At 37.0% G+C, this 12,556-nt stretch overlaps 1 protein-coding gene across 2 annotated transcripts; it reads left to right on the top strand.

The window, feature by feature from the left end:
• The first annotated feature begins 5,662 nt into the window (after positions 1-5,662).
• LOC107042508 lies at positions 5,663-7,842 on the top strand. 2 transcript variants are annotated; one of them, XM_015263576.1, is made up of 3 exons: positions 5,663-5,986; positions 6,168-6,344; positions 6,431-7,842. In XM_015263576.1, the coding sequence occupies exons 1-3, from the start codon at positions 5,729-5,731 to the stop codon at positions 6,464-6,466; spliced, it is 471 nt and encodes a 156-aa protein (XP_015119062.1). In that variant the 5' UTR covers positions 5,663-5,728; the 3' UTR covers positions 6,467-7,842. The 2 variants fall into 2 exon arrangements, with proteins under 2 accessions (XP_015119062.1, XP_015119063.1); XM_015263577.1 differs by having other exon boundaries at positions 6,415-7,842.
• Positions 7,843-12,556: the final 4,714 nt, after the last annotated feature.

The following is a 12,556-nucleotide window of genomic DNA, read 5'->3' as shown; positions in this document are numbered from 1 at the left end:
TCTGTAATTATTTAGAATGTAAGAAAATCCCATTGAAATTTTGTTAACATGCATGATAGTTCTATGGGACTCCAATGAATGGAGTTACTTTTCAAGTTTTCACATATATCTGACTATTATTTTAATAATAGCTGGGACACTTGTACTAAACTTCGCATAATGTATGATTGGTGCAATGAAATTTTGTTAAAATGTATAATTATGTTTATGTGATATCAATAAGCCTACAGTTACATAATCTACGCAATAAATCGAACATTTTTTATGCATATTTTGATTTCTTTTTACCAGAGATTGATAGAACCTCTTCCCCCTGCTCCCCCCGACGGGACCTACGGTCCCCAGCCATAAAAATAGACAAGGACAGCCATACTGACCGATCCCCCCAAAAATGAAGACTTAGAACGACTAGAGGACGATCGTTGTCGTTCCAACGGTCATAAACCACAACAATTCTTGTCTTCCTCAAATCTTCCTCGGTCTTCATGAGTCCAGTAAGTGCAACATCAGAACAATTTTCGGAAGACTCTTGTCTTCAAAATTTTTATGGCTATCGAGGAGGAGACGACTATAGTCTTCCCTGTGTCTTCGCGTGTTGTTACGGACGCATTGAAATATCGGAGCAACTTGGAAGACTCGAGGAAGATTCGGAACGACTTATTTTTCGACTCGGGCTAAGAAAATCGTTGTATATTTGTGCAATATGAACGACCGCCTTAATTGGCAAATTTTTTAGCACTAGTTTTTGTATATTATCTATGCCTAAAGCTTTCTTTGGTTTCAGTGTTTTTATTATTTTTGTTAATTCCCTAGGGCTGACTAGTTCGATTTCATTTCTATTTAGATCGCTTCGTTTGATTTCGTTAAATATTTTGTTTATTTTATTATCATGGCTAACTTCGCCAAAGTCTTCCGTAATTCTATGGACTTTTTCAAACACGTCCGCGAGTGTATTGGCTTTGGATAGATCGTCATGAGCCAAACCCCGAGTACCGTGAAGTATGGGTATTTGTTTTTTATTTTGGTCTTTCAATGATCGTGCCATTTCCCAGAGAGAGTGGTCACGAGCATTGAGTTTAGACAATTTGTCGTCCCATATCTTCTTGGTGTAAGTCCTTATTTTTTTATTGATCACATTCGTGAGTTTGTTCTTAACTTTCTTCCAGAATACATCCCGGGTTCTTTAAAATTTGCTTCTGTAATGTGATGAGGGTGATTGAACTCCTCACTTTATATACAGGTACCATCGCCCGTCGGTAGGTCGTTCGAAGGGCCAACAATGGGCGGAGGAGGGCGAGGGAGGGGGTTTTCAAACCTCCACTCACAAACTACGCTCGATCGTGTGAGTCATAGTAGGTTTCAACTAACGAATTTTAGAAAAATGTTCAATATAATTAAGGAATAGTGGCACTGCGATGAAGGAAAGGGAAGGGCAGGAAAAATCGAAACTCTACTCATGAAAACCTTGGAAAATAGATGGAGATTAAAGACTCTTGACTGCGATACTAGAATAGTATATTTCGATACGAGTGCGGAAAAGTGTTTTTTGGCTCGTGGGATTATATCACTTGCATTCGGTTGGTGCTACAAAACCTCTCACGAGCCAAAAAACATTCGTTTACCACGGGTATCGAACGATATTTTTCATCACAATGTGTGGCAAAGGGACGTTTCAGGCACGTGAAGCGAAGCGTATCTAAAAAGTTACTTTTTCGCACAGCGTGATGAAAAATGATTTTTACTTTGGTGTTGAAATAGGAAAAATATTGCACGAGCTAGCAGCATCATGAAAAACCTGCAGCGATCACATCAGCATTTCTAATTGTAAGAGTCTATATTCAATAGTAACACCACAAGACCTCCAAAATTATCGGATATTTCCCGATTGTTTTGTTGTGTAGCAACAAGAGGGAGAAGTTTTGCAGATTAAAATCCCGAGCGCGCAGCGCGAGCATTCACGAAAAAAAAAATCCTGTTCGCTAGAAAATTCTATTGGAATTCTACTGAAAAATTCTGTTTGTTTTTTGCGCTCGTTCTATTGGATTGTACTTCAGGGAAATAATCAAAAGCTAGAGGTAAATAACCGCTGATATTTTATTTGGGAAGTACTTCATGTATCCCGAGCGCGCAGCGCGAGGGATTTTTGTGCAAAACTTATCCGGATCGTTGATATGCGGAAAACATGAGGGAAATATCCGATTAATTTTGGAGGTCGAGTGGTATTCGACGGATTATTTCTGGTGATCGGATCTGGCCTCCGTTGGGCCTTTTCTTTCACTCCACAGGATAATATTTTACAGCTATTTGGTTAGAGAAATAATTGCAGAGCTAGAGGGAAATAATTAAAAGCTAAAGGTAAATAACCGCTGATATTTTATTTGGGAAGTACTTCATGTTATTGAATACTGAGCTCTGATTGGCCCAGGGGAGGCCAAATCCGATTGCCAGAAATAATCATTTTAATTTCATGGTTAATGCAGGAGAGTTATTTTGCTAATATCAAAGGACTCGGTGAAATGAAAATGATATGAACCTCTCCTCTGTCGAAGCTAAATCCAACTGTCTTTTCTGAACACGAAGAGGAAGTCGAACGAGTTTCCCAACAAGTCTTGTTTTGACTGAAGGAATCGCAAGTTAAAAATAACCAAAAAAAGGAACACGTATGAAAAAATTCAATAGAATTTTTTAGCGAATTCGCTAGAAAATTCTATTGGAATTCTACTGAAAAATTCGGTTTGTTTTTCGCCCTCGTTCTATTTGATTTTCTATTGGCAAAATTCGATAAATTTTGAATTTCTGTTAGGATTTTTCTATTGAGATTTTTCTGTCAAAATTATTTTTCATAAATTTTCCAAGTTTTTTTCGCTCAGATTCAGTAATGCAACACGAAACCGAATCCAGCGGGAAAAAATTTGAAAATTTGTGAAAAATAATTCTAATAGAAAAATCTCAATAGAAAAATTCCAACAGAAACTCAAAATCTATTGAATTTTACCGGTAGAATATCCAATAGAATCTGCGCAAAAAACAAACAGAATTTTCCAGTAGAATCCCAATAGAATTTTCTAGCGAATTCGCTAGAAAATTCTATTGGATTGTTTCATGCGTGAATTGTTCGATTTGGATTTAAAAACATAAATTATCGCTTTGTTTTTTAACAACAACGAAATGTTTGACACAAGAGGCGAATCATTCAAATGAGACCGTGCCTTTCCAGGATGAAAATATCTCTTCGTCCTACCAGTATTCAATAAACTCGGACATTGATTTGCAGCTCAGAAAAATGAGCTCGAAATTTTACGCAAGCGGGATGTTTCGAATCAACAATTTTCGATCGACCAACGTGGGCTGTAACTCTGAGCACTTTGATGCAATTACCGATAGATCAGTGATGACTGAATAATTAATTCTTGTATTTTACTGTAGTTTTTTAACTCTGTCCAGAATTCTTCATTCAAGAAACAGTCAACATCATTGGGAATTTAATGGCATATATCCTTTATCGTTTACTAGCCATCAGTTCCAATTAACTTGACGGGTGTGGGGGGGGGNAATCAGTTGTCCAATTAGTCATCAATATCCACCAATTCTGTGGAAATCTCGGTATTTGCGATTCTCTTCCCTTCGATCTTTTAGAAAATGGACTGATTATTATGAAAGTGTACAATTGCTATATATTCCAAGTTTGACTGTCAAACTACTCAATCTGCCGCAATGGCATTTCCATATATTCTTTATTTTTTATATCACTTGATATATTGTTATTTATATATAGGGGAGAGTGGGACAAAATGGAACGTTTCTGATCTACTCTAATTCTTTATATCTTTGTTTATAAACAAAAATATTGGGATTTTGAGTCGATGAGAAACGTTCCATTTTGCCCCACGTTCCCCTATATTTATTGATATATATTTATTTTTGCTTCCAAATAGAAGCATTGCAATCGTGCTGTTTTCACATTCTCTAATTTAGATTGGAAATTATGTAGAATGGTCTGAAACGTAAAAATACGAAGTTTGGTGACCATGTCCGTCGGTCTCAATGTCCATCGCCACCTTCCGGGTGGTCAATTTTTTGAAAATTGAATATACAATTGGCTAAACTTATTCCGAAAATCTGAAATTTTGTCAGATTATAGGCCTCACCGAGGACTAACTCTGTGCAAAATTTCAGCCCGATTGACCAGAAAGTTTTTTAGAAAAAGCTATTCGTTTTTAAATCGTTTTTCGCTAATATCTTCGAAGCTAGAGAACCGATTTCAATTTTATCTGTTTTTTAAATATTCGGTTCGATGTCTTCTATCTGAATCAATCAAAACATATATACCCGTTCATACATAGTTTTCGAGATATTCCCCTTTCTCTGTTTTTTTTCATAAAAATTCTTGCAATCACTCTAGCTTGTGCAAATATTGAGATATCAACTTGAAACTTGGATAGAATCTTCCTCTCATGAAAAAAATTAATCATATAAAAAATTAGTTCAATTGCATCATGAGTTCTGGAGATATACATCTTTCTGAAAAAATTCATGCCATATCACCGAAGTTGAGATTCTTACAGAACTTTTGTTAATGATTGTACAAAATTATCAGAGATCTATTCAGAAGCTCACTACCAATGGAATAGGTAGGAATAAAAGAAATAAAAAGAGTTAGAACATATAAAGTAAACTATAGAGAATTAGCCTACCATGTGACTCATCAATGATGAGTCATCATGGGTCACTCATTAGCGACAAAGGGGGCGAGGTAGTGTCTGGGCACCGGCTGGTGACGAGGTATTACTTGATATTCCTAGCATCTCACTATCTAACATGTTTATTGGGCAACGACACTTATTCAACGGAAACAGCCTGTTGACATTTTTTCTGTAAAAATTATAGGGCATGAGCTTTTTAATTTTTTTTTTCATTTCATTGAAAGGAATGGAAGAAAATACATCGGAAAAAAACATTGAAATTTTACGTCAGGAATTCCTATAGAAAAATCTAAATCTATGGCCTTTTTTTCATCAAATTTTCTATCAACTAAATGACACCACAAAATTGCATAATCTTCTATAAAATCGGGGCAAGAAAGAAACAGAAGTTTGTAATAGAATTCTAATTGAATGTCCAGAGAATTCTTATAGAATTCCAATAGAAATCCAATAGAATTTTTCAAAGAAAGCTTTTTCTATTACATTTTTTCATGCGTGATTAGAAGGCAATCTCTATGTAACATTATGTAAAATTTTCAAAGATTCACTATATACCAATTGACTTGCGACCCAGTGGGGTTCATAGTTTCTATGTCAGTTCAGAGAACTGAGTACGCTCTGTTCCCCCGCCCTTGCATACTAACCATCCATGACTAGTGGAATTGTATTTAAACCCGAGATAGGCCAGTCTTTGAGTCATTCAGTTGTTGTCCTCGTAAGCACAACATCAAGATGAAATTTTTCAAAATTTTGTATCAAATCAGCCATTGAGAAAGACAATTCTCAGAAAGAACGAGACAGAGAATCAACTCCAGTTACTGTCTGGTAGAGGGCGCAATCAGAGAATACAGGTAAATTCATATTGTTTCAATTTATTTTAAGCTGAGCAAAAATAATAGTACATGAATTTTATGATTTTTCGAAACAATTTTTGTCTCAAAGCGTGAGCAGAGCAGAATCCTGAAGTACATTTGTGTCTTCACCACGAAATCATTATCGTATTTCAGGAGAAAGCTGTTGCTAATATGCCGAAGAGGAAGAGATCAAGATCACCAAACATTCTGTCTAGCACCGAAGAAATTAAAAGAGCTTGCATTGAATTAGCCACTGTAAATGGAGGCCCATTATCCATCATCGATGACAGTGGCTTTCAAAGGCTTTTGAGTCCTCTTCTGAGAGCTGTTAATGCTCAAAAATGTGCCAAAATATCTTCAGCCACGATTCAAGAAAGAATTGAAGCGGAAGTAGAAGGAATACGCGCTTCGATACGTAACGATCTGATAGTAAATATTCATTCTATGAATGATTCATTCTTTCAATGATATTATCTCAATGAACAATATAAGGTCGTAGCATGTTAGAGAATCGTCTTTCTCGACAACTGCAGAGTGGATAGTATAATTAACGCCACTTCTTTATATCCATGTTATCTATTCCATAATTAAAGAATAACTTATCCTGCAGGGAAAATTGATCAGCCTAAAAGTGGATGCTGCAACACTGTTCAATCGAAGATTCCTCTGTATTAGCGGCCACTATTTTGATGCTGGAATGATTCAGGTGCGGACTCTTGGGATCATTGAAATGACTCATAAATATACGGCTGAACATTTTAAAGCAGAGATCGAGAAGATGCTCAAGGTTTATGAAATCAATATTATCGATATTTACTCTTTCGTATCCGATAATGGACAAAATATGGTTGAAGTAGAAGAATCTCTTTATAGGAGACAAGCTCGAATGATTCTCGACAAGGAGAGTAATGAGAAAGAACAAATCTACGGTGAAATTATGGATGTTAATGAGGGACATTTAGACGGGAAAAAAGTGGATATCGATGAATGGAATTTTTCCTGCAGTTTATCCAATGACAAAGCTGTTATCTCGAATATTCAGTGTGTAACTTCTTTTCTCCAGCTAGCAGTGGATGATGCGCTCAGGAGTTTCAATAGTAGAACGAATACTCTAACTATAGCTCGAAAAGCTATTGAAGCTCTGGGTACATCGAATGTTAAGAAATGATTGTTGCTATCTAAGCCAAATGTACGGAAGCTGCGTCTCGATGTTAATACTCCTTGGTATTCGACGGCAGATATGTTAGAGTCACTAATGGAGATGAAAGACTTCTGTCAAGAGTTCTCATCATTTGATAAAAATTTGAATATCACTAATGGCGAATGGTAATGCATAGAAAACTACGTGAAGTCATTGATGCCTGTGAAAAGAGCGATGATGCGATTGCAAGATGAACACTTCACGCTCGGTTCATTTTATGGCGTATGTTTTGAATGTAATCTCGACACGGCAGACATATCCACAGAACTGGCTGAACAACTTTTTAAGGCGCTTAAGAAGAGAGAATTACAGCTCATGGAGAATGAGTACCTCCTGGCTTCAGTGTATTTAGATCCTCGGTTCTCTCCGCCTCTGCCGAAAAAATACCATGCGGTTGCAATTAATAAATTAGAAGCATTATGGAGGACACTGGAACAACAGCGAAAAAGCTCGATCAATCCTTAGTTGAATCAATTCTATGATCCAGGCAGAAAAGATCTTGCAGTCAAACGATTCCATAGTTCTCGACTCCTGAACGCGTTGACCAGGGCATTGGGTGTTCAGAGCACGAAATCCCCACCTGCCTTAAATATACGATGATTATTGCAAGAATTTGGAGAAGCAGCTTCGTTTCTGGATCCCAATGACAACATTTTACGTTTTTGGGAGGACCAAAAATACGTAATGCCCCAGCTCTATCAATTGGCTAAGATCACCCATGCAGTACCCGCGACTCGGGTAACTACTAAGCCTATGTTCTCAGTGATAAATGTCAATTTCACAGGTTCAGGAGCTGATCTGCAGTCGAAAAATTTGGATAATATGATGATGATTCGGTGCAATCTTCAGAATGTCAACAGAATTAAAAAACTCGATTGATTCAACGAAAAGGAATTAGTAAACCTCTATCAAAGGAAATCAGTAGATTCAAGTGAAGATATGGAGTTCTTCGTGACTGCAGTTCATTCAGCACAAATGCAATTATTATTCCTATTTTCAGTAGACACGATGATATTTCCGAGAAACAGAAAAAATTAGAGGATGATTTTTCTCCCCAAATGTAAAAGAGTGATCACCAATTATGAATGCATCATGTTTTTCAGTAATAAATTGTTCTTAAAAAAAAATTGATATATTCCATCCTATCAGTCAACCTTTAATTTCTCCTCTATATGTCTTCTATTTTCTTTATTCTCGATTTCCTTCGAAAATTGATTATCCTAGGACAATTGAAAAAAAATTTTGAATTCATTGAATGATATCCAAAAAATCGGTCGGGATGTCCCTTTCATCAAGTTCAAAGATGGAGACGATGGCAGTAATCGTTGTTATGATTTATGGGGAAATTTGGCGAGATTTGTTTGTTAAAAAACAAATCAGAATTCTCGCATTACAGTTTGAAATGGTACTTCCAAATGGGAACTTTGAATGCCACTCTGTGGAAGTTGAAAGTGATTATGATAGCTATATCTGTTGATTTTATTTTTATCATGATTTTTACAAATTTCTGATCTTTCATCAGTTTTCCTGAAAGTATCTCATGGCGTTTTTCAATGTAATGTTTCGAATTCATTAAATTACGTAGGAATAACATTTTTCTAATCATATTTTATTGTGGTTTCAATATAATATCGATATCATCTTTCTTTCATCACGTATTAAAAAATTCAATAGGAAAGCCTAGCACTTTCGCTGAGAATTTCTATTGGAGTTCTATCAAAATTCTATTGAAGAACTCGATTTGTTTTTTGTTCCATTTTTATAGAAAATGTTTAATAGAAAAGTCAATAGATGTTTTTTTCATAGGAATTTCTGAACGTAAATTTTCCAAGTATTTTTCATTGTATTTCCATTCATTTCTCCCAATAAAGCGCAAGCGAAAAAACTTAGAAAATTAACGTCCAAGAAGTTCTATAGAAAAAAAATTCTGTTGACTTGCTATTGCATATCTTCTATAAAAATGGCGCAAAAAACACATAGAAATTCGATAGCATTTCTTAGCGAAAGCGCTAGGTTTTTCAATTGAATTTTTTTTTCATACGTAATTCAATGTATACACAAATTTTATCAATTCGATAGAATATTATCAAACCATGATTTATAAGGGAAGAAAGAAAATGATGTACAAAATGGCCATTGGAGAGGATATTGCTAATTTATTAGCAAAAATAACTACTATATGAAGTAAGAAGCAATTTTCCACTTTTTTTTTCATTGCAATACGTACAACAAATTAATTCTTCTAATTTCCGAGTTTTTGAAGAAAATCAGTGGTTTCAGACCACTTCTTTTTGCAGAAAATATAAAAAATCGAAGTGGGGGTCAGGTCCTTACTTTCCATAAACAATTTTTCTCTGGACTTTTTCCCTAATTTTTCATTGTTTACTATATATTTCTTCTACAAATTTCAACTAATAGTAAATTTCTCTATAAATAAAAAAAATTACAAGGACAGAAACAAACGTAATGAAGAAAAGAGAATTTGAAAAACAATGTTACGAAGTAGATTGTTTTCGGATAAAACGAACTGACCCCCACTTTGATTCTTTTATATTTCCCGGGAAAGAAGTCAATTCGACGAAGATAAGAAAAAAATTGACTATCGAGGTGGGGAAAGGGGTACGGTCAATTGTCAATTTTTTTCTCGATTTTCGGGCGTTTCCGATGATGTTAGCTAAATGAAACCATGCTCCATCGGAAGAACGGAAAACTTTCTTTTGCGTTCTTTCCACTCATTGAGAACTCGAATCAAACTTTCCATCTTTTCTGGAATACCGAATTTCGTAAAAAAGTTGAAAACTGAAAAAAAAATTTTTTTGTACGCAGTGTAATTAAAAAAAAAATGTTGAAAAAATTTTCTAGGTTGTTTGAATGTTGAGAAAATCAGATGAGAAGCCTCAACAAAATTCAAATTTCGAAGGTACAAAATCGTATAAATATAGTTCGAAAAATCATCCACACACATTTCCGTCTTAATTTTTGGGACTTATGTTTCTCGAATTTCGTTCCCGATTTCGTTCCCGGCAATAACGTTATTTGAATTTCGTTACCTATTTCGGTACCGGCGATAACGTTATTCAAATTTCGTTACCTATTTCGTTGCCGGCACTAACGTTACTCGAATTTTGTTACCTATTTCGTTCTTATTTAACATTAAGGAATGAAACTAATGCTGTTCGATGGAGAATTCCCCATCCTTCAACCCCCGTTCCATTCCTTAATCTCTGTAATGAAAAAATAAAAACTGCGACGAAAGTCGCGGCGCTATGAAAAACTCAATGTTTTCTCGGCGCAGAGTGACTCCCCATTAATTCGCCCGCTAATTATAAAATCGTCTCTCCCCTCCTAATTAACATTAAGAAATGAAACCAATGCTGTTCGATGGAGAATTAAATTCCCCATCCTTCAACCCCCGTTTCATCTCTTAATCTCTGTAATAAAAAAATAAAAACTGCGACGAAAGTCGCGGCGCTATGAAAAACCTAATGGTTTCTCGGCGCAGTGACTCCCGACAACTTGCCCGCTAATTAAAAAATCGTATCCCCACTCCTAATTAACATTAAGGAATGAAACAGCGGTTGAAGGATGGGGAATTTAATTCTCCATCGAACAGCATTGGATTCATTCTTTAATGTTAATTAGGAGTGGGGATACGATTTTTTAATTAGCGGGCGAATTATTAGGGAGGCACTCTGCGCCGAGAAACCATTGAGTTTTTCATAGCGCCGCGACTTTCGTCGCAGTTTTTATTTTTTCATTACAGAGATTAAGGAATGAAACGGGGGTTGTTGGGTGGGGAATTTAATTGTCCATCGAAAAGTGATGGTTTCATCCTTTAATATTAATTCGGAGAAAAGAGACGATTTTTTAATTAGCGGGCGAATTATTAGGGAGGCACTCTGCGCCGAGAAACCATTGAGTTTTTCATAGCGCCGCGACTTTCGTCGCAGTTTTTATTTTTTCATTACAGAGATTAAGGAATGAAACGGGGGTGGAGGGATGGGGAATTTAATTCTCCATCGAACAGCATTGGTTTCATTCCTTAATCTCTGTAATGAAAAAATAAAAACTGCGACGAAAGTCGCGGCGCTATGAAAACCTCAATGGTTTCTCGGCGCAGAGTGCTTCCCCATTAATGCGCCCGCTAATTAAAAAATCGTCTCTCCCCTCCTAATTAATATTAAGGAATGAAACGGGGGTTGAACGATGGGGAATTTAAACTTCCATCGAACAGCATTGGTTTCATTCCTTAATATCAATTAGGAGAGAAGAGACGATTTTTTAATTAGCGGGCGCATTAATGGGGAAGCACTCTGCGCCGAGAAACCATTGAGTTTTTCATAGCGCCGCGACTTTCGTCGCAGTTTTTATTTTTTCATTACAGAGATTAAGGAATGAAACGGGGGGTGAAGGATGGGGAATTTAATTCTCCATTGAACAGCATTGGCTTCATTCCTTAATATCAATTAGGAGAGAAGAGACGATTTTTTAATTAGCGGGCGCATTAATGGGGAAGCACTCTGCGCCGAGAAAGCATTGAGTTTTTCATAGCGCCGCGACTTTCGTCGCAGTTTTTATTTTTTCATTACAGAGATTAAGGAATGAAACGGGGGTTGAAGGATGGGGAATTTAATTCTCCATTGAACAGTCTTTGCTTCATCCCTTAATAATAATTGGTCGGCGAATAAATCAACTGAAAAAAGTAGATGTGTGAGGCCGTATCTGGCCCAACCCATTTTGGAGAGGGTCAGAAGGGTCTGTCTGAAGGTATCCCGCGAGTGGGTGGTAGGCGGCTGATTAATCGATTAATTCGCGGTTTAATTCGCGGATTTAATCCGCGGTTTTAATTCGCGGATTTTTTAGTGCAACGCTGTAGGAAGGGTCTGTTCACGAAGGGTGCCCCTGCGAGTGGGTGGTTATTTCATTAGTCGCGAATGGGTGGTAGGCGGTCGATTCATCGATTGATTGCCGGATTTAATTCGCGGTTTTAATTCGCGGATTTAGTTCACGGTTTGATTCACATGTTGTATTAAGGAGTGCTAGGATTTTTAAGGATAAGAAGGGTAGCTAGTATTTTATAAAAAAAAACATTTAATAATTGAAAATATTATTTATTTTACACTAGACAGGATGAAATGCGTATTACATATGTCGAAAGCGGTTTAATCTCCCCCCCCCCTTCCTGTCCATCCTGTCGAGTTCCTGGCGGGGACCTCCATGAATGATGACGATGCCATCTTCGTCCTCATCCTCAGCCTCTCCTTTTTCTTCTTCTTCTTCGTCTTCATCCTCTTCCTCTCCTACTTCTTCTTCTCTCCCAATATCCATTTCTTGGGTTGGCCCTTCCGCCTCCATCACCAGATGCCGTTGAGCTCGCTCTGCTTGCTCCTCCCGAAGCCGAGTCAGATATTTGCGCTTTTCGAAGTCCTCGTCGAGCAGGAACTCCCACATCAAACCCGCTGCAGTATGAGCGGTGACCCACACTGTTGCCGGAGGGTCCAACATCACATGAGCAGCCAAGAGGGGGAAATGTTGGAGAATGGATTCATTCTCCACGTAGAGAATCATAGTCTTCTCCAACTCCTCGCAGAGGTATTCCGCCGTATAACGTTTTACCCACTCCAATGGGCAAAAAACATTCTCCTTGATGGCGACATATTCTTGGACGGGATTCATTGTTACGAACAAACGAACACGAACACTTGCACAAACACGAATGAAATTTTACGTTTTGCTGTCCTTTGAAGACGTTGTGGTGGACTGTGAATTGAGGGTGACTGACAAATGGCATTTATAGG

Source organism: Diachasma alloeum, unplaced genomic scaffold (genome assembly GCF_001412515.2).
Source record: "Diachasma alloeum isolate Michigan unplaced genomic scaffold, Dall2.0 Dall_scaffold_00482, whole genome shotgun sequence".
NCBI classification, from domain to species: Eukaryota; Metazoa; Arthropoda; class Insecta; order Hymenoptera; family Braconidae; genus Diachasma; species Diachasma alloeum.
This window is presented reverse-complemented; position numbering and strand designations above follow the sequence as displayed.

Excerpts from the sequence above, each read along its gene's own strand:
- LOC107042508 (XM_015263576.1), top strand. The coding sequence starts at position 5,729 with ATGCCGAAGAGGAAGAGATCAAGATCACCAAACATTCTGTCTAGCACC. Across the intron at positions 5,987-6,167 it reads CGATACGTAACGATCTGATA|GGAAAATTGATCAGCCTAAA; the intron begins GTAAATATTCAT and ends CTTATCCTGCAG. Across the intron at positions 6,345-6,430 it reads AGATCGAGAAGATGCTCAAG|GAGACAAGCTCGAATGATTC; the intron begins GTTTATGAAATC and ends ATCTCTTTATAG.